Source organism: Ascaphus truei, chromosome 1, assembly GCF_040206685.1.
Source record: "Ascaphus truei isolate aAscTru1 chromosome 1, aAscTru1.hap1, whole genome shotgun sequence".
NCBI lineage: Eukaryota > Metazoa > Chordata > Amphibia > Anura > Ascaphidae > Ascaphus > Ascaphus truei.
The window spans coordinates 384,729,601-384,751,670 of NC_134483.1; the positions used below are offsets into that span (position 1 = coordinate 384,729,601).

Below are 22,070 nucleotides of genomic sequence, written 5' to 3' on the forward strand. Positions count from 1 at the left end.
TCCAATGTATAACATTGCGGGAATGAGGGTACCTGGACTTTGAGGGTCTGCGGATCAGGTAAGATCCCAGACGGGATTGCTGCTTTAAATATTGTGAAGCGGGGGCATCCAGACACTAGTTAAGGGGTGCAGGAAACTAGTCATCCACATCTGGCTTTTTTTTTCTAGATTTAACATTTATACACACACACACACACACCAAGGACTAATTGTAGTATAATGTAATACAATAAATAAACTAATATCAAAAACGAATGTTCTTACTAGGAATTTATTCAATTTATTTAATTTATGGCTTTTTTTAAAATGCGTGGCTGGGGGCGGGACTAGAGGCGGGGTTGGGGGCGGGACTAGGGGCGGGACTAGGTGGCGAGTAGATTTTTTGGTTCGGCGAGTAGATTTTTGGGTGATTTGTCAAGCACTGTATATATATATATATATATATATATATATATATATATATATATATATATATATATATATATATATAGCAAAAAATAGCAGTGTTAGTCCATTTGCGATGATGTGCAGAATAAATGAGTTCTTCAGTATTAGGTGATACCTTTTTTATTGGACTAACAATTTATGTCATAGGACAAGATTTCGAGAGTTATCCTCTCTTCTTCAGGTCAAGCAATACTGATATACAAAGGATTCAATGGCTAAAACAGTTACAGTTTTAAAAATCTCAATTCTAGAGTGCCGATCAGCAGCGAAAAGCTGATCAGGGCTACTAGAATTGAGCGCGTTTCAGAAAGTGCCAATAAGTGGCGAAAAGTGGCTTATTGGCACCCGGCTGCTGAAAAGTATTTTTGGCTAAAAAAATATGCCGATTTTTGGAGCTTATTGGCGCTTACTGAATCGTAGAGGCAATATTGGCGAGAAAATAGCGAAAAATGGCTTTTCAGTGCTTACTGCATGAGGCCCTTAGTCAGAGATTGAATGCGAAAGATGGAAGAGAATGCAGAGTTAAAGATGACCTAGGCAACCCCATAGGCAGAGGGTTTGGGGTGTTGATGAGGTTTTGGTAATATTAACAGTGAGGGAGAGTATGGTTGTAGGGGTGACAGTGGAAGAGTGACTGATTAATAGATTTGTTTTGGGCATGTTAAGCTTCAGGTAATTGTGGGAGATTTTTGAGAGATGTTGGTGTCACGGAACAATAGCCAGAGGGCGACATCAGGTGAGGAGAGGTACATTTGGGTGTCACCAGCATAGAGATGACAGCCAAAAGATTGCATTAGTTCACCAAGAAAAGATGTATAGTGAGAAGAGTAGGGGCCAAAGATAAAGCCTCGTGGCACCCCAACAAATGGAGGGAGTGAAGAGAAGGAGACACCATAGAAGTAAACACTGAAAGAGAGGTTGGATAGGTAGGTAGTGAACCATAATAGGGCTGCATTAACAGAGGCACAAGTTAGACAGGTAGGCTGGGTGAAAAGGGGGTTTCTTTAGAATGTGTGTGATGAGTACATGTTTAAAGGAAGATGGCACTGGGATGAAAGTAAGAGAAAAAATGGTTACAAAATGGGCTGAGGTCTACTGGAGGACAATTATACTAGTTTCCAAAACACTTAAGAGCCTTGGAGGGCACATACGTGCTGAACTGGTCACCCAGGACACCTACCTGCCAAACAGACAATCTTGGGTAACTGATACATATTGGACCCCTTAGAGTATTCCTCTTAAAGTGTATCCCTCCTGCAAATGTATGAATGTACATACAATGTATTACACTAGCACCTGTCCTAACCCCTACTTCCATCCCTTGCCCCCTTATTATTTTCTGTTCCTGTCCACTTATGTACAAAATCAACAAAATACAAGTTTTTTTTTAAAATGAGCTGAGGGTGGATTTGGGTTTCCAAAGGGAGGGAGAAGGTGCATGTAGAGTCTGACGGGAAAATATGTCATGTTTTAATCTTTTCTGTGAAGTAAGCAGAATCCAAACAGGAACAGGAGCACAGCATCACCAATGCAACATGGGACACATGAATTACTTTCAAGGATTTATTGGGTTAAAAGAACATAGGGACAAAGGCCTAACAAAAACTCTGATATGTTTCACGCTCAGGGCGCTTTACTACTCTTTGATAAAGCGCCCTGAGCGTGACACATGTCAGAGTTTTTGTCAGGACTTTGTCCCTATGTTCTTTTAACCCAATAAATCCTTGAAAGTAATTCCTGTGTCCCATGTTGCATTGGTGAGGCTGTGCTCCTGTTCCTGTTTGGATTCTGCTTGCTGTTTACTTACCTGGAGGCACGCCATTCTGGAGACACTGCAAAGGTCTGCATATACCTACTCTGATGCCCCCCTCCGGCACCTGTGGAGTGAGGCTGCATGCTCAATGGAGGGGCTGCACGGCTTGTGAACAACATGACGTTCACAGAGGGTGTGCATCTACATCCACTTTGCGGTTAGGAGCCCTGCTATGAGCTAGCCCGCATGACTGGGGATTACATCTTTGCTTGGAGTGACGGATGACCGCATGGTGATCCCCATCTGTCGTGGCTTTTGGCCCCTGGGATCCTCTGAGCGAAGTTTTCGTACTGACAGAGACTTACCTGTGGTCCGTGAGTAGCAAACTACAACAGTCTTGTGCTGAACGAGATCAGACAGTTGTTAGTTAAGCCACATTATATCTATTTCTATAGACATTGCTTTATATGTATACACTCAAATCCAATGGCCTGCACTCCTATCTTGAGACACAGGTGAAGACCTCATTTAGATCTATTTATCTGTTCTACAGTACCTCCAGTGATACACCTTTTTAGTTTTGTTTTTTTTGGAGCACCGGATTAATGTGCTTTGTATAGTTCATTACCTTCTATTATCTGTGAAGTAGGTGGCAAGGTCTTGGGTCATGAGGGTGAAAAGTGGTATAGGTGTAGTTGGGTAGAGAATAGAGTTAAAGGTGACAAATAGGCATTGAGGATTAGGACAGAATTAGTATGAGAGAAGATGTACTGTAGGTTTGCGTGGCAAGGGAAAGAGCAGTGTTATAGGAGAAGAAAATGAATTTATAGTGGAGGAAATCGGCTTTGGAGCCTGCTGTATCTACGGCAGATTCCAAGGCTCCCACGTCCAATTCAAGTTTACTGCCTACGTATTCCCTGGTCTCTGTATTGATGCATTCCCAAGCCCACCTGCCCAGGGGTGCTAGCCTCCTTCTAATGGCTAGTCCCATGGCTACTTCGCCATCGAAGAATCAGCCGGGGGTGCAAGAAGAGGACGGTTGGCAAGGATTTGCAAGCTGGAGGTGATTGAAGCGATTACAGTGTCCCATGTAGTCAGGAGGGCGGAGTGCCTATCCTCGAGTTGGCCCCGGAGGTACAGCACCTTCCCTACCTCAGCGGGGTCCATGTGTGGCCTGAGCATTATGGGATGGTGTTCATCTCCGATCAGGAAGCGGTCCCACAGGGCTGAGGTATGGATGCAGAATAACCAACCAGAGCCAAAGGACAGAGTCCTGTTAGAGTATCCGTAGTTAGTAGCAGGCAGGCAGATCAGGTCTGGAGGCAGTGGTGCAAAGTCCAGGCAACAGGCAAAAGGTCAAGGCAGGCAGAAAGCAGCGAGGTCGGGGTTACGGTCTGGGTTCAGCAACAGAGGAATCTAAATATGTAACAAGGAAGCCATAGGAACAGGCAAGCCACGGGAACAGGCAAGCAACAGGAACAGGCTAGCCACAGGGACAGGCTAGCCACAGGGACAGGCAAGCCACAGGGACAGGCAAGCCACAGGGAAGGCTCAGGAACAGGGAAGGCTCAGGAACAGGGAAGGCTCAGGAACAGGGAAGGTTCAGGAACTAGAACCAAAGGTTGCCAGGAACATGAGGAAAAGCATACAGTGCTCAGGCAGGGGCTGCTATTTAAGTCCTGGAACAGTTGCAACCAATAACAAAGGTCAGGAGGAGGCTTGCCAGCAACCAAGATGTCCACAGCAGCCAGGTACGGGGAGGTTCCAGCCAAAGCCTGGACTTGAAACCTTACATAGAGGAGGTGGGTGAAAGTTATAGTTGGCCCAGGTGGGTGGTTAGGCCACACAGGAGGGGTTTAATCCATTCAGTACCTCATGGTTGTAACCACTAAGGTAAGGGAGGGGTTAATCCCTCCAGGAAGGCCTAAACACCCAACATGGGGCAACTATAACCTTCACCCATCCCTTCTACCACCAACAAACCAGGTACAGCTATTTAACACCTTCATTATGTTAGCAGTTATCCACTAAGGTAAAAGCTCTGTTTTTATTTCAATTTTAATGACATAGCAGTGAAGCAGGGTATCTCCGGAGCTGAATCAAATTAATGTCAGGTCAGGAACCCCCTGCTTCTCGGGGTACAGGCACCAGTATGGGGTGCCAGTATCTCCATCAAGTTTAATTCACCCACGTTACGTGGGCTGTGACGCGGGACATTTAAGCTTGCCAGAGATAACAGCACCACAAACGGAGGTCTGTACCTCTGCAAGCAGGGGGGTCTCCGTACCTGAAACTAATGCTGTTCAGCTCCGGATACCCCCTGCTTCAAAACTATGTTAATAAAATGAAAATAAAAACAATGCGATCGCCTGCAACAGCTGTTCAGGGAGATGCAGTTTCTCTCTGCGCAGCTCTTCCACACTGGAGCAAAAAGCAAATTCAAACTCATACAGTATGTAATTTTTGTACCAAATGATATTTACCAAGCAATATGTCTTACTGAATACCCGTTTTTTCCTAAAATTCATACCATTCGGTAGGAACATGCAAACACGTTCAATGTTGCAGTGTTAACACCGAAGCTGCCTGAATAGGCCCGAATATCTCACAATAACCGTGTTCTTTTACATAACAATGTTTTCAAACTCTTTTATTTGTCTGCTGAATTTTATTGAGCCACAGTACCCAAAACCAGTAGCTGTATTCACTAAAGTCTGTAATATCATGCAATATTATTTTTGATATAATTTGCAATTCAATAACTTCATAATTTGTATAAATATTGTGTGTTTTTTTTTTTCCACTTAGTTTGTATGCTGGTTGCATTAGGCTAAGGCCCCGCTCCCTCAGTCAGCACGCCCGCACTGCAGACAGGCGGGGCGCTGACAGACACAGACCGCGATATGCGGTCTGTAGGGAGCCGGGAGCCGGAGAGGGAGGGGGGCGGGAGTGGGAGGGAGGGGGGCGGGAGTGGGAGGGAGGGGGGCGGGCTCCGATCGTGGTGCCATCCACCCCCCCACACACATACATATATACACACACACACACACACACACACACACACATACACATACACACATACACACCTACACACACACACACACTCAAACACTTTAATAACACGCAGCTCCTTCCCTGCTCCCCGCCCAAGGCGCCTCCCACCTAGCTCCTTCCCTCCCCTCCTCCCCATTGGCTGACTCGCGTACCACGTGACGCGTCAACGCCGAAATTCACAAGATTCTTGCAGCATCGGCCGGCTGACGCGTCACAGTACGTAGTCAGCCCTGTCGGAAGGAGGAAGCGGGGGCAGGGACCACTCGGACAAGGGTCTGGTGGTTCCCGGCCGCAGCGGGTTCGCAGCCTTACAGTGAAGGAGACACTCAATGTCAACAATTCTCCCTTATCAGATGGCACCTATATTCATGGGGAAGCTCGACACGCTGATAATGACAGGGCTTCTTTCAAAACAAGTTATGGCCGGCATGCTCCAGTATCTCCTAGATCACCTTTTGCGTTGCAGACTGGGTCAGGCATTCTCTAGACAGCTATCCATGGCTACCATGGGGGTTAGTAGGCCGAATCCATTAGTGCAAATGTGAAAGGATCTCAAGGATGATTTAAGAATATGGGATCAGTTTTTTTCACGGTATAACGGCCATTCTATGTGGTTTCAGGAGCCTTGTTGCGAGGAGGCCTGAAGTGCTGCGCCAGTCGGCAGTTCACAGGGGAAAATTAAAATAATATTTCTTTGCGACAATTTTACACCAAAAAAGCCATTTGGGATGCATAGCTCATAGACCCCAACGTCTTGCGAGATTTACGTTATAAATGGGTGCCACTCCAGCTCATTAATATTAATTTTTATAGCTCAAATGAGATTTCAGAGAGTATATGCTCTATTTTATCTTAATATACAGTAGTTGGTTCTATACAGTGTTTTGTTATTACAATGTACATGCCCATTCCTGTTTTATGCCACGTGGATCTGCAATACGTGTCTCACGTTGGGGTCCTGGCGTTACTAAAAGGGGAGTGGTTGTAAAACACTCCCTCAAGATGTCTGGTACATTAGGAACAAAACAAAAACAAATGATATCATGCTCACAGTAATATCTTGCAACATTGGAGGAACTATTTCCCAAATTAGAGGAGCCAACATTCGACACACTTAAGTTGGAACAGATCTTTTTGTTGTTTACAACATTGCTCTAACACTCCAAAGTATGTAAAAACATATTAACAAAACGGCTCTTTGCTTTTAGAATATATAATACTTGACACATATATATTGTTTATATGTAAATGGTATGTAAAAGGTAATAATTACAGTACAGGTCTGTTAATATACATCATTAAACATGATACAAAAACACAAGGGCAACATTCAATAAAGGGTGATAAGCTTTACCCTGCATCAATTCCTAACTGAGTGAATCAGAGTAAGGCGTGGTAAAGCTTAGCACGCATAAATGGTATTATTTTATGCACATGTATCCATGTTTTTGGCATAACCCCATAACTGTTCTGCATAAATAAATATGTAATATGAGGTTGCATAAATTATAGATAAATTACATTTGACATTTCTAACAAGTTACCAATGCACTCAAATAGTCACACACTAAATAACAGATTACTCTGACACAAATGTAATATAAATAAATAGTAATGATCCATATTTGTAAATTATTGTTATTATTTTAAAACCATAATTTGGCCTACAATATGATATTATAGGCACTGCTAGCGTGTACACGTGTACATCCTTTTCTGTAGTTAAGATACAGTCCGGTAATTTGTACACTTTCCATTATAAAGATGAGTTCATTTTTGAGGTATGACGTTGATGACTTAAACTTTAAAAATACTGATTTTTTTTTAAATGCTATTGTAGCCCTCTTTCCCCCACCCCTAAGTGAGATAGGGGGGGTGTGACTGTAAATAGCTACCGGTGCTGCCCCTTTACCTGTTTGGCTCGCAGGAGGCCTAAGCCTTCGCCACTGGAAGCCTGGGGTGAATTATTCTTACTACTACTATATGGTGCAGCGCCTCCACCTGCGATGGCTCCCAGCAGAGCGGGAGTTGTTCCTCGCAGGACACATACTGTACAAATGAACACATACACTGGATGTGAAATAGCAAAGGGCTTTACTGAACATAACATATCTCTTAACTCTCTAATGTACTGACTTATAACTCTATGATAATATCTTATCACTCTACCCACTAAAGACACAACTAGCCACACACCTCACAGGGCTTTGTACCCCACACCTTATTCCCAGAGTCCCAAGTGTCCCAAGAGTTATGCAACCCACCCCTTAGGCGTGATCAGTGCCTGTGTGGTACCGGTAATGGTGGTGCACTTGGTGACTGTAACTGCCGAGTGTGTCCACACTCGGTATGATGAATCTTCACAAAGGATCCGCTGATCCTGCAATGAAAACCTGCCTCCGCGTGGGGTGATGTCCCGCCTGATGCTCCCACCGTGAAGACTGTCTCTTTCCTGAAGAGGTCTGTTCCCAGACCAAACTTGCCAGGCCACATGCACACAGCTGTGTCCCTGACTATTTTATAACACACCTGACTGCTGAGGGGATCCGTTCCCTATCTAGGGTATGTCCCTGTAGCAGCTCCAACCTTTCAATGACTCAGGGCCTAACTGGGCCTGGGGTATAGGGCCTAGTGTAGGGGCTACTTGCCTCCCTACATGCAGAGCTCCTTCTCCTTCTCTAATGTGACATGTCCCTATCCTAGGGCCTGTCCCTGTGACCACCCACCCTCACTAGTGGGAAGTCAGGGCCTCAATTCTAGCCTGGGGATTTCTGGCCTAGGGCAGAAGTTCGCAGCTCTCTGCCCCCCTTCTTTCCCCCTCTATATCCTCAGTCTGACTGCCTCATGTCCTTCACAGTCTGCTTCCTGACTGCACACAACAATGTAACCAATTCCCTGCTGCAGAGAATCTGCAGTCTCAGTGGCTGGCTGGCTGCAGGTGACAGGGATCATAGGGCATCCCCCAGAGGCTGCTGGGTGATGTAGTTCAGTCAGGACCTCTTTCCTATGGGGACCGCGTGTGCGATCTCTACTGCGCATGTGCGAAGCTTTAATGGCCGCCGCTACGCTTAACTGCGCCTGCGCAACTTCCCAGAGCTCCTGCACACTTGTAATGGCCACCACTACCCTTGCCAACCTCTGCGCATTGCGCGAACCTCACGTCACACCCAAGATGGCGGTGCCCACCGGGAGAAGTCGACGTCCCCTTCCCCCACTGCCACAGGCACCTTTAGTCTTAACATGACATGAGGTTAGGTTAAGAAACTTAACAGTGCTTTGTGGATCGGGGCCTAGCAAACTGATAATAGTGAAATCCAGCATAGCCATGGAACTTCTAATCATTCACATGCAACTCAGAGTTTTCATTTTTAACTTTTTTTCAGATCCAAAATTTCTATGATTACATTTCCAAACGGCCAAAGATGAAGATTGTGCAAGTTGTTGTTTTGTTGATTGCACTCTTGGAAATAAGTGCAACCCCCACCAGCCGACTCTCTTGTTACAAGAAGATTTTAAGAGATCGAAATTGCCATAACATTCCAGAGGGAGTGGACAGTCTCAGGCCCATTGATAAGAATCTTTTGGATCACTTTTGGGATGGGAAAGGATGCGAGATGGTCTGTTACTGCAATTTTAGTGAATTGCTCTGCTGTCCAAAGTAAGAATTATTTTGTCTTCTACAAAACAACGTACTTATATCTTTATTTTGTTAATATTTGAGTCTCTATAGAATGATCTTTGTTTCATTCATGCTGGAAAAGGACATTTATGGGTTATTTACAACATATATAATGAGCTACTTAAGGCCTGAGACAGAATCTGCTTTTGTTATAAACAAAACATTAGCTATAATGATCCTATTTTATTGTTAATTGTTGGAGTTATATAACAAAATAATATCAATATAATGTGTCTATTAAACACATTCCTGCTTAGAGATCTCTCTTTCTTAAATTACTTTGGGGCTTAATCTATATCCGCCAAAGCGGCTGAATGGGCCGTTTTCAGCAGACATTCTCCATTGAAGTCAAAGGGGGATTTTGTCCAAAAACGCCCCTATCGGCCACTTTGGTGGATATAGAACCTCTTTGTCTCTATATTACGTAACATGATTTTCTAAGGCATGAGTAATGATAATGAAGGTGTCCTTTGAGAGCTGCTCTATGTTAGTAAACATGAATATGGCACACATTGTATTATAGCACAGAAAATACAAAAAGATGATACAATTGTGGTATAGTAAATATGGTGAGCAGCTGTTCTTATGTCCCACATAAAAACCCCTACTGAGATACTGTTCCACAAATAATTGAATTATATATATATTTATTTCAAACCTAAAATGTTATTAGATCTTAAACTAAGTCCTAATAATAGATAAAAATAACCTGAACACATGATACAAAAACATAATATTTTTTCAACATTTATTTATCCACAAATGATAGAACATTCAATATCCACGTGGGAAAAAGTATGTGAACCTTATAGTTCAGTCTTTTTCAGATAGTTGAGTCATGAACACTCACATTAGCCAAGGAGAGAGTGGCCTGCAGATCCTTGGATGTTACTCTGGGGGTTTTGTGACTTCCTGGCTGTTTTGCTGGTTTGTTCTTTGAGAGATTTTGACGCTTTTGGGTAGGGTGACTGTGGTCTTGAACGTTCTCCATCTTTAGAATATCTGTCTGACTGTGGATTGGTGGAGCCCCAAATCCTTAGAAAAGATTGTGTAACCCTATCTAGACCGACGAGTATCAATAACTGCTCTTCTGAGGTCCTCAGAGATTTATTTTGATCGTGGCATGACATGTTTCCACATACTTGTATGGCGAAAACTAAACTGACAAAGTTTCTTATCTTCATATAGGGTGTGGCCTCCCAAACACTCACCTGAAGATTAACCTTATTTAATGTAACGCGTAGCTCACCACAAATGAGGCGCGACCGTGGGGCTGAGGTAGGGAATTGTATAAAACGCCAACCACAACCGCGAGGGCGCGTCTGTAGTGTAGGATAGTCTTGCAGGCCGGATCAGGGTAGCAGGAGTCCAAAATTGTAGGGAAGCGCAAACACATGTGGAGACAAAAATCAGATATCCAATAGTGCAGTATAGTCTGTGTAAATGGATTTTTACTCGTTAATTCTTAGGAGTGGGGTACTCACAAGTGACGGATGATCTAGATACACGTAATGGTATCTTTAGACAGTAGATCTTTAGACCGCAATCTAGCTGAGGGTGGAACTGGATTGTGTAGATCCACTTGTACCCAGGGGGCACTCACCGCACCTTGCTTGGGAGCCCACCAGGGGTTCCATATGAGCTCAGGAGGAGCTGGTTAGAGGCTCAGGGTAATAGAAGACAGTGTAAGTGAGGTACTTACTGGGTCTTGGAGTATGGAGCAGTGGATCGTTGGGGTACGTAGCCAGAGTCAGGGTTGGAGAGCGTAGAGTAGTCGTGGAGCCAAGCCAGGGTCAGTGCAGGAGAGGACAGCGTCGTCGAGGTTCCAAAGCCAGGGTCAGTGCAGGAGAGAGTAGAGTAGTCGTATCCAAAGCCAAGGTCAGTGCAGGAGAGTATCACAGAGTCGTAAGCAGGCAGGGTCAGGCAGCGTGGTTCAGGCAGACAAGAACTAGGTAGTGAGTGCAGCATCACACAAACAGAGTTTATGCTCGGCAATGACTGGGAGCACTGAGAACATATTTATAGGACCTCCCACCAATGGGACCAGGAAGCAGGAGAATGGCACAGGATAGGCTGCTGGACAATACAGGTGCGTCCTATTACACAGCAAATAGCCAGTGTGTCAGAATGTGCGCGCACATGCGCCTCACGCAACCCACGCAACACATAGGCGACCCGGTCACGCGCCGTCATCACGAGCCGCAAGAGCCGTGCCAACACGGGGCTAAGACCAGAGGTGGACCTGCGAGAAAGGACCCACGCGCCGCACGTAAGTACCGCCGCCAGGTTGCCCCTCTTGAGTGCCATGGTAGTCCAAAGAGCGGGTGACGGTTAAAGGGGCAGGAGCAGCAGAACGGTGAATCCTCACATTTAAACACCTAATTCTAATTATCCCCTTAAATTTAGCTGATAAAACCAGGGTTTTACTTACTTTTGCACATACCCTGACTCTTAATTACTATTACCCTATTGGATATTTATGAAAAGACTGGTTTTGATTCAAGAATGTTAGTGTTACGATAGTGCTCGCCACAAACCGGGACCGGACCGCGGGGCTGAGGTGGGGTTATATAATCACCGACCTTAGTCCGCGCAGACTGATCCGGAGTGCGCAGTTTGTACTGCACCGACACACTTTATTCGAGCAAATACCCAGTATGTACCTGGCAGATACCTGGAATGCGCCGCTCCTCACCTCTGACAAGCCCCGTTGCGTTTGCCTTCCCAGCCTGGGTTCATGCCTGGCTGACGGGCGGGTGATCTGTTAAATGATAATGATTAGGATTTAATAGGCTGCAATGCTTCGCGTGTCTACCAGATGGCATAAATTCATGAATTGTAATGCAGTATATATATATATATACTGTGCAGTATTGCAGCCAGCGGGAATAAAATGCTTCAATCCCTGCCTGGAAAATACCTCAATGCACTCGGGCAGAAAACAGTCACAAACCTCAATACACCCGGGTATACCCGAATTCGTGGGACCAGCCGAGCTCGAATAAAGTGTGTCGCCAGTGTAGTCGTACATAGTAGGGTCAGGATTGGAGAAGGCAGGATCGTCGTTATTCAAGCAGGAGTTCGGCAACAGGTAGTCAGGAGTTCCCCGCTTCAGCTTAGGAGCGTGAGCGCGGGATTGGTCTCTGCGCGAGGAGCGGGCTCGGCCCATGACGCCGGTCTCAGCAGGGGGAGACTGCAGGCTGGCCGAAGTACACCGCGGGGCAGCGTCGGGAAACCAACGCTTCAGCACAGAAGTCCAAGGCGGGCCTCTGCATGGAGATTAGCAGCAGGCCTCAGGAAATGAAGGGTTACCACTGCTAGGGGAGAATGCAGCAGGTACCAGTGCTGGCTATACAACACTTCAGCACAGGAGACAGGAAAAGACCTCTGGATGCTCAGTAACTAGAGATGAGAACAAGACAGGTTAGTACACAAGGAGACAAGCCTGGGTGGCTTCTGGCAGAGACAGTAACGTCCAGAGAAGGATTTATGCTCGGCTCTGATTCAGAGCCAAAGCCCAACATATAAAGGGCGGAGATCCAATCACAGGAGGAGGGGGTGTGAGTATTCCTCCAATGATGGAGCACAGGGCAGAAGCTGCAATGAGAGGCAGCACATGTGCCCTTGATTGCCAGAGGAAGCTTTTGCAACTGCAGAGGTCTGCAAGGCTATAATCAAAGCCAGGAGCGGATTCCTTACAGTTAGTATGGAAAAACTATGGAATTTCCATCATTATCATTGGGGTTCACAAACATTTTTTCGCCACTGTATGTATAATGTAACATCAGAGTAACATCCTAGGATCTGCAGGCCACTCTTTCCTTGGCTAATGTGAGTGTTCATTACTCAACTATCAGAAAAAGACTAAACAAGAATGGTGTTCATGGAAGGATAGCCAAGAGGAAACCCTTGCTCTTTAAAATAGCAGCACCTTTTGGTGTTATCTTTGCTTCAGTTTTGTATTTTGTGATGCAGAGGATCATTGCAGAATTATTTAGCCCTATTGCAATTTACCCTTTAGAGTTGGAAAACTGAACAAGCTTCTGGTGCTCCCTGACATTTGCAATGACTGTCATTCAATGAGGCACAGTCCTGTGTATTGATTTCTTTTGGCTGTGAAAGAAGTACTGGACAGTCAGTAATATGCGTTCACAATGATGCCCCTGTTCTGTTTTTCCTTCAACCTCTAGTTTAGCAATATGTTGAGCAAGTAGCCAAGTTGTACGAATGTGTTCTCTCATATTATGAAGTGCTAAAATGCTGCATTCATTGTACCAAACTTAAATGCTTTGCTACAAAAAATGAAACTCAAAATATATATACTTCCCCTACACTTCCCGTTGGTTAAATAGGTGTCTATTCTATAAGCCTCCATAAAAAAATCACTGCGCCGGTTAAGCCGCCAGATTTTTGAGCGTTGCTATATTCAGAAAGCCTTGAAAACCTGCGATAGTAAAATGCCCAAAACTAGCGAGTAGCTGGCGACGTGATGTTCGCCTCTCTCTAAAGGGCTCACCCGGCGATTTGGCCCAGCTGCATAGAGAGCTGCACAGAGAGAGCCGCCTCTCCCTGCGTATATCTCTCCAGCAATCGCAGGGTTTTAAAACATTTTTTAATACTAGTGTATGTGAGCAGGAAGTCTCCGGAGCATAACCGCGTTGATATCAGGTCCGGGGACCCCCTGTTCCCCGAGATACAGGCCCCATTATGGGGTGCCGGTATCTCCTATGCATTTAAATGTCTGCGTCACGTGATCGTGGGATTTAAATGCATAGGAGATACCGGCACCCCATAACGGGCCCTGTATCTCGGGATGCAGGGTGTCCCCGGACCTGAAATCAACGCGGTTCTGCTCCGGGGACACCCTACTCATGTACACTAGTATTATATTTTTTATTAAAACAGCTTCATTACCTTAGTGGCTAGCCGCTAAGTCAATGAAGGGAGTTAACCACCAGTTCCCGGTTTATTGTGGGTAGAGGGGGTGGGTGAAGGTGGTAGTTGGTAGTTGGTTGCGGGTGGAGTTAACCCCTTCCTTACCTTAGCAGTTAACACCACCAAGGCAATGAAGGTGTTAACCCCTCCCACTACCACCCGGTAGGCCTAAACATCCATCATTGGGGCTAATATCCCCTTCACCCAATCCCTTTACCACAATAAACAAAAATACACACAACAACCATACTACCCACCTCCTCTACCCCCAACCCCCCTCTCCCCCAACACATACAGTACAGTAATGGGCAAAATAACTATTATCCAGATATGGATACTAGCTCATTTGCCCATTCAAAATCAAACGTTAGCCAGCCAGCATAAATAAAGTAAATAAAACTTTCTACTTACTCCTGCCATCACGAAGGGCGTCCTTGTCAGCATACTCCAGGTCCATGTCCTCCGTTGCCAGCAGGAGTACATGAAAAAATACAATCTAATGGCCCCTAACACCTTAATCATCTTGGCGATTAATAACCGCTAGTAATTAGTAACTAGTAATTAAGGGGTTAACTCCCATCCCCTGCTACCCACCCGGGAGGCTTAAACACCCACCCCGGCCACACTATACCCACCGTCTATCCATTGATTGGCCCAGTGGTACATCCTACCCATATAATATGGGCATGATAAGCCACTATAGCACTCAAGGGTCAACCTAATACAAATCATTAAGGCCAAAAATACACAATAATAAAAGAATTACACAAGCACCTAAACACCCCAACAATAAAATAATTAAAAAGCCTAATAGTACACATGAATAAAAATTATCGATCACCAAATGATGGCAGGGTTAAGTAGAAAGTTTTATTTACTTTATTTATGCTGGCTGGCTAATGTTTGTTTTTGAATATTATGCATATCTGGATAATAGTTATTTTGCCCATTACTGTACTGTATGTGTTGGGGGTGGGGGGTGGTTAGGGGTAAAGGAGGTGGGTAGTAGGGTTGCTGTGTGTATTTTTGTTTATTGTGGGTAGAGAGATTGGGTGAAGGGGGTATTAGCCCCAAGGATGGTAGCGGGGGGGGGGATTAACCCCTTCATTGCCTTAGCGGTATTAACCACTAAGGTAATGAAGGGGTTAACTCCACCCGCAAACCCCCCCCCCCCACAAACACAAGGCCTAAACACCCACCAAGGGCCAAATACCACCTTCACCCACCTCCTCTACCCACAACAAACATGGCACTGGTAGTTAACCCCTTCATTGCCTTAGCGGTTAGCCACTAAGGTAATGAAGTTGCCTTAAAATGCATTTTTATTGCATGGGATTCATGCCGGGAGTCTCCGGAGCTGATATTAATGGGTAAAAGCTCCTGAGACTCATGGCATCACTCCGATGCAGAAAAAATGCATTATTTTCTCTTAGTCCTCTCTCTCTTAGTCCTCTCCCAGCAGCTTCTCCCCAGTCTCACGCCAACTTTTCCTGGCGTGAGGATTTAGGGAGAAAATCAACAATAAACTAATCGAGGCTACTAGAATTGCGCGAGTTTCAAAACCTGCCGATAAGTGGCTTATCGCTGCTCACCCGGCGATGTGTTTTGGGCAGCTGCAAAAATGTGCGATTCATGCCTTTGTCGCCCACTTATCGAGGCTTACTGAATAGCAGTAGGCATTTTGGTCGAAAAGGCCTCGATAAGTGGGTTATCGAGGCTTATAGAATAGGCCCCATAATCTTCTAGATCACTTGATTTTCGGTGGTTTCCCCCTTTAAACCATCACCAATTGCAAATTCTATATTGAAAGAAGACAATCATCCCCCTTCCCTAAAGAGAATCTCATTTATGGCAGTGTCCGATAATCTTCTCAGTATAAAGATAATATATGACACTCCACCGTCCCTCTGAAGCTCATTAAATTCCATGCCTAAAGAAAATGTTACATTATTATCATAAAATGAATATATACATTGTGCTCTACAATTACTTACACAGTCTATATGTTCTTTTCAGAGAGATTTTCTTTGGACCGAAGATATCCTTTGTGATTCCTTGTAACACCCCTTGATAAACGAAGAGACACATGTACCAGTTGAAGAAAATGGTTGACAAAGCAAATGTGATGTTTTCTAAGATCAATACCTCTACCTTCTTGATTTTGTTTTCTTTTAGCAGTGGAATGTTTTCTGTCTGTCTCCCTGTACCAAGTAGTATAGTCCACCATTTTATACTCTATATATCTAGTGAAATAGCACAACTATACATATTATTAGGTATTTATTAATAGCTTTAATTCTTTCAGTGGTAAAGTAGGTAATTTATGCCGATGTGAGATTGCGCACTTTTAGAGGTTCAGAACGGAGCTGCTATACTATATGAATCTGAGCTGCATCTCGTAACATGACATTTTTGGTTTTATTGCAATTGTTTCAGAAAGGAAACACAATTAGAGATGCAAAGTTCAATATGTAACCATACAGAGGCCACATTATTGCCTTTATTTAATATGTTGATAAGCAGTGTTAACACAGCATTAACGTAAGTTAAAGTTAATGCATATGTTTGCAATGTCAACTGTACAGTACCACACTTCTCACCATATTCAGTAAGGATGCACTGGGTTATTTTTCTAGTCATTCTATAAATGAAATTGAAGGGAAAAAAAGGTGTAAAAAATAGCAGGAGAAAAAAAATACCTATAATAAGCAGTGGGGATATTTTCATTACTAAATCTGTTGCAGTTCTATTACACCAGTTTGAGACAATCAGGATTAATGATGCCATAGGTCAGAATGTCCCCTGTTCTGAATCCAGTGTCATATTGTTATGCTATGTACTGCACATTCCACTGGCCTGCAGCTCCCGACTAAGGGGGAGCTTCACTAATGTCTGTTTCAAGATAACGCACACAGATCCGGTGTCAAGCTATTGACTTAAATGGTAGTTATTGCTGGATCAGGTGAGTTAACCCATAACAGACCTTAGTGAATTTCACTTTAAAAAGGACGCATAGGCGTACCTATGGTAGGGCATTAGTGGGCATGGCCCACTGCAAAACCAAAATGCCCTACCTAAAATTATTGCTGACCACAGGGCTTAAATACGTCCTTACTTTGTCTTTTTACATTTCTGCAGCTCACTGTGATCCCATTACACCACACATAGGCAGAAGCAGAGCTTCTTGGGCTGCTGGGGTGAGCTATCAATCACTGTCACTCTCTAAGTTTTTATGCCCCACTATTCGTTTGGCAAGCAACATGGTGTGATGTCACAGACGTCAGACTACGGGGGTGGCGTGATGACATGTGCAGTCCTGAAGGGAGGGAAGTGGGGGCAGCTTCCGCGGCATCAGTTCCTCCCTTTGCTGCGAGCGGGAAAAAACTCCACTGTTTTTGCAGACTGGCTCCTCTAATCGTTGCAATGCTTGATACTACACAGTGTAGCAGAGACTCAAGCATTGTAATGATTGGAGGAGCCAGCGAAGACTGAGACCTCTTGGCCAGACAGGAGAGAGAACCAAAAAAGGAGAGATCCAGAGAGGAGAGACAGAAACAAGAGACGGAGAGACACAGAGGAGAGAACAAGACAGTCACAAAGGAGAGAGCCAAATGTGAAGTAGAGAGCGCTATACGTACATATGTAACCCTCCCTGCCAGGCTATAAAGAAGTTTACATCAGATGGACTATATACATGGTATTACTAATTCTCACATACCTATTCAGGGTGCAGGCTGGGCGTAAATATGCAAATAGAACATATAAAGACATAGTTTACTTTACACATATTAACATTTTAACTGGTGGCAAATCATAAAGGGACTCTAGGCTTCTTTCCCAGGCAGATTTTACTCCTACACTGGGGAGGTAAATTATGCTGGTTTCCCATAGTATTGATTTATTGGCAATCTCCTGCATAGCTTCCATAATGCCCCATCTCAAGTGGGCCCCTGCTGCACATGCACTATACTCCCTCTGGGATCAGTATCCCAGTACTGTGTACTCCATACAGTACCCGTACTTGTAAATTGGATCAGGAGTTTACCAACGACCTTCGAGTGGGGCCGATCTGAATATGCTCAGGAGCAACTACTCTGAGAACTCCTCTTAAGAATATGCTTCCTCCGTCCCCAGCATGAGGACAATTATTATCCATTACTACATGCGCTAACTAAATAGGGCACGTTCCTTCACTGAAAATAATAAACAGTGACAGGACACTGTTAAAATACATATCTATACATTTAAACCTATTTACAGGACTCACGGTGAGGCCCTCTGTAGAGCTGTTATTTTTTTTATATATATATATGTGTGGAGAGAGAGAGAGAGAGAGAGAGAGAGAGAGAGAGAGAGAGAGAGAGAGAGAGAGAGAGAGAGAGACTGGAGAAAGGTTCGTATAGATAGCTACATAGAGAGAAACGCTATATAAATATAGATATATATATATATATATATCGCCTCTGCGAGTCGATGCTAGTTCTGCGACTTCTTGTGGCGCGCTGCACTTCACAAAGCACTATTAGTGCTCCACGACCAACCAAAAATGCTCTTCCTTTGGTAACGTCCTGGCTACACCCCTGAAAGGACCTGCAAGCAAAGCTTGGCAATGTGTTGCTATTCAGTTCCCAGTTCTACATATAGCATCAATACCCCCTTTTGGGGAATTTTGAATGAAGGGGTCTCCTAGAGTAATATAGCAAGCAGTGCTCCTACACCTGGAAACTTCAAACTCCTTTTGATATAAAGAAATATATATTGTTTTAAATTGGCTGCTCGCCAGATTCCTGTATGTAAGAAAACCAGGAACAAATGATATCAGAGTTACTCATTTTCACAAATAAAAATTTTTAAAAAATCATCACGGAACATTCTCCACTTTCTAATAATTTCACAACCATAACATTTTCAAAATAATAATAACATTTTGTAAACGGAATATAGCAATATATTTTAATAATAAAGACATACATATATACATACATACAAAGATAATTGGACACATACCCTATAATGCGTCATACCATTGCCTATGCGTTTCGCCGAGGTTGTCTCAAGAGTTATGCCCATAATCACTAACCCAGCATATATATAGCAGAACTTCTGGTATCAATTGATTAAATCATTCATTAATCCATCATCATCATTATGGGCATATTTCTTGAGAAAGCCTCGGCAAAATGCATTGAATTGTGCCTTTGAGGACCCCATATCCACGTGCTGGCAGCTGGACAGTTTACAGATGCGCCTTCCGCCAGGACCTCTGACATCATTGACTACAACGAGTGTGGAGAGACGGAGCTGTGCAGGATCTGGTATTGAATTACTGATCAGCGGGTCCTCTCAAAATGTCTATGATACATTGTTAAACTGTGAGTTGGAATTGCGACTATTACTATTGTTTGTGCAATATATTTATTTAGACGTGCTACCCTTAGTGCATTCTTTCACTCTCATCCATTGAATGTGACTGGAGCAACACGATACACAGAACAGATTCCACAGAGGTGGCATTGACCAAAGAGCTCATGTCAGAGAGAGAAGTATCTCTGATCTGCTACATTTTTCATTACCATTGTGAGTGGGGTTAACACATTTTTTATCACTTTATATATTTTATATGAACTGGCTACACTATTTTTGGTTTCTATCTTTCACATATACCTGCCACCGAATTCGCGATCGCTCCCCAATTTTTGGACATGCACAGTCTTCAGCCAACTCTAGATTGGCCCAATGGTGTCTTATAGAATAGCACCACAGCTCAGTAAATATGTGCCAAAGTGTCCTACAGCTTAGCATTACTTCATAAATATGGTCCTCAGTACATTGACAGAGAATTGTCTCACTGTACGGTAACTACGTTTTACTTTAGTTAAGGATACGAAAACATTTAACAGTTCTCCACAAACTGGCAATACTTTAAATTAAATCTAACTTTAAAACATTTTCTCTGAATTTACTTAGTGTAGCTACTAGCCGATAATACTTTTACACTTATGTTTCTGTGTTTTTACGGCATTGTCACAGTTGTCCTTTTGTATTTCTTCAAATTGTATCAAACATAAATATTCATGTTGCTACAGTGTTTGTGCATTGATTTTAAACTGCTTCATAAATACCTCCTCTAAATTATTATTATTATTATTTAAACCATGGTGAAAACAGTCACGAAGTTGCAAAAGAAACATACAGATGTGGCACACGTTATTACCCCCATTAATACGACTTAAAAGAAAATAACACATTGAATAGAACGTGTTATCTCCTCAGCTATCGTTTTCAATAGAACTACTGTTTAATAACATACCAGCGTTAACGGGAGCAATAATGCCTTCTACATCTTTAGCTAGTTCAAATATCTATTCCTTTCAAAGCTGTAATATTAGATATTAAAAATATTGCTGCAAAAATCCTCAATCCTCTAGACACTCTTTCACCAAGTTAATATTTTTAATTGCCTAGTAGACAAACTATTGGATAAGGAAGAGGAGAGAGAAGCAGGATAGTCAGCTACATTTTATTTATTTATCAAACATTTAACCAAGAAAAAAAAAATACATTGAGAGTTACCTCTCATTTTCAAATATGTCCAGAGCACGAAGTAAAATTGACAACATTACAAGTTACAGTTACGAACCTATTTAAAATAGGAGACAGACAGTCTTGAAGGAGCTTAGATGGAAAGCTAATTTGAGGAACTCAGGTAAATGGTTTGAGAAGTGGGGTGATCAGTACCAGAAGGAAGAGCGACCAATTTTTTTTATTGAACCCTGGGACAATAAGCAGGTTGCTGGAGGTGGATCTAGAGGTGGAGATACATGCTGTGTACAGTAATGGTGAGAAGCCTGCTCAGATAAGTGGATAACTTGTCCAGAAAGTATTTGAAGATGAGACAGGACAGATATACATTACGTCTGGACTCAAGGGATAGCTAACCAAGTTCAGTTAACATATCACAATGGTGGGTGTTGAAGTTATATCATAAGACAAAATTGCATATTGAGTGGTACAGAATTACAAGTTTGCGGAGGTGAATTTGAGGTGCTGTAGCATACACCTATTCCCTCCTACACCCTCTACAATCTGGATTCCACACTGCTCACTCCACTGAAACAGCCCTCACTAAAATTACGAATGACCTCCATGCTGCCAAAGACAAAGGTCAATACACTCTGCTAATATAACTCGACCTCTCTGCAGAATTTGATACTGTGGAGCACCCTCTTCTCCACATTCTCCATGTTCTTGGTATTCGTAACAAAGCTCTATCCTGGATCTCCTCTTACCTCTCCCATCATACTTTTAGTGTCTCTTTTGCTAACACCTCCTCCTCTATCGATCTCTCTGTGGGGGTACACCAGGGCTCTGTCCTGGGACCTCTTCTCTTTTCTCTCTACACACTTTCTCTAGGTGACCTAAATCACATATCTTGGGTTCAAATATCACCTTTATGCTGATGACACACAAATTTACTTTTCAACCCCTGACCTTACACCTGCTGTACAGACCAAAGTTTCTGAATGTCTCTCTGCTATATCATCCAGAATGGCCATCCGCTGACAAACTTAACATGTCAAAAATGGAGCTCCTCATATTTCCTCCCTAACCTGGCCCTACTAACTCCTTCTACATTACTGTTGGAAGCACTATCATTCACCCAGAAGTACAAGCACACTGCCTAGGGGTCACACTCAACTTCTCTCTCACATTATCCTCTCACATTCAAAAGGTAACTTAAACCTGTCGTTTTTTGCCTCCGCAATATTACAAAGATACACCCTTCCCTCTGTTGCTCGACTGCTAAAACTCTGACTCCCAACTCGACTACTGTAACCTCCTGCTGTCCGGCCTTCCTGCCTCTCACCTGTTTCCCCTACAATCTATCCTAAAAGCTGCTGCCAGAATCACTGTACTCTTTCCTACTTCTTTCTCAGCATCTCCCCTGCTGAAATCCCTCTTCTGGCTTCCTGTCAAATCCTCACACACTCAATTCTCCTCCTTACTTTTAAAGCTTTACACTTTTCTGCCCCTTCTTACATCTCAGCCCTAATTTCTCGCTATACACCATCCGGACTCTTGTCTTCTCTCTACCCCTTTCATGTCTAAAGCCCTCTACCGCCTTAAACCTTTCTCACTGACTGCCATATATATACAGGCATACACCGCATTAACGTACGCAATGGGACCGAAGCATGTATG

At 43.6% G+C, this 22,070-nt stretch overlaps 1 protein-coding gene across 1 annotated transcript in view; it reads left to right on the forward strand.

The window, feature by feature from the left end:
- The window catches only part of SCRG1 (stimulator of chondrogenesis 1), a 32,912-nt gene extending 12,968 nt beyond the window's left edge, over positions 1 to 19,944 (forward strand). The window contains exons 2-3 of the mRNA XM_075611352.1: positions 8,638 to 8,912; positions 15,885 to 19,944. Coding sequence (XP_075467467.1) covers positions 8,677 to 8,912; positions 15,885 to 15,939 — 291 coding nt within the window. The 5' untranslated portion in view covers positions 8,638 to 8,676 and the 3' untranslated portion in view covers positions 15,940 to 19,944. The remainder of the gene's footprint in view (positions 1 to 8,637; positions 8,913 to 15,884) is intronic.
- The last annotated feature ends 2,126 nt before the right edge of the window (positions 19,945 to 22,070 follow it).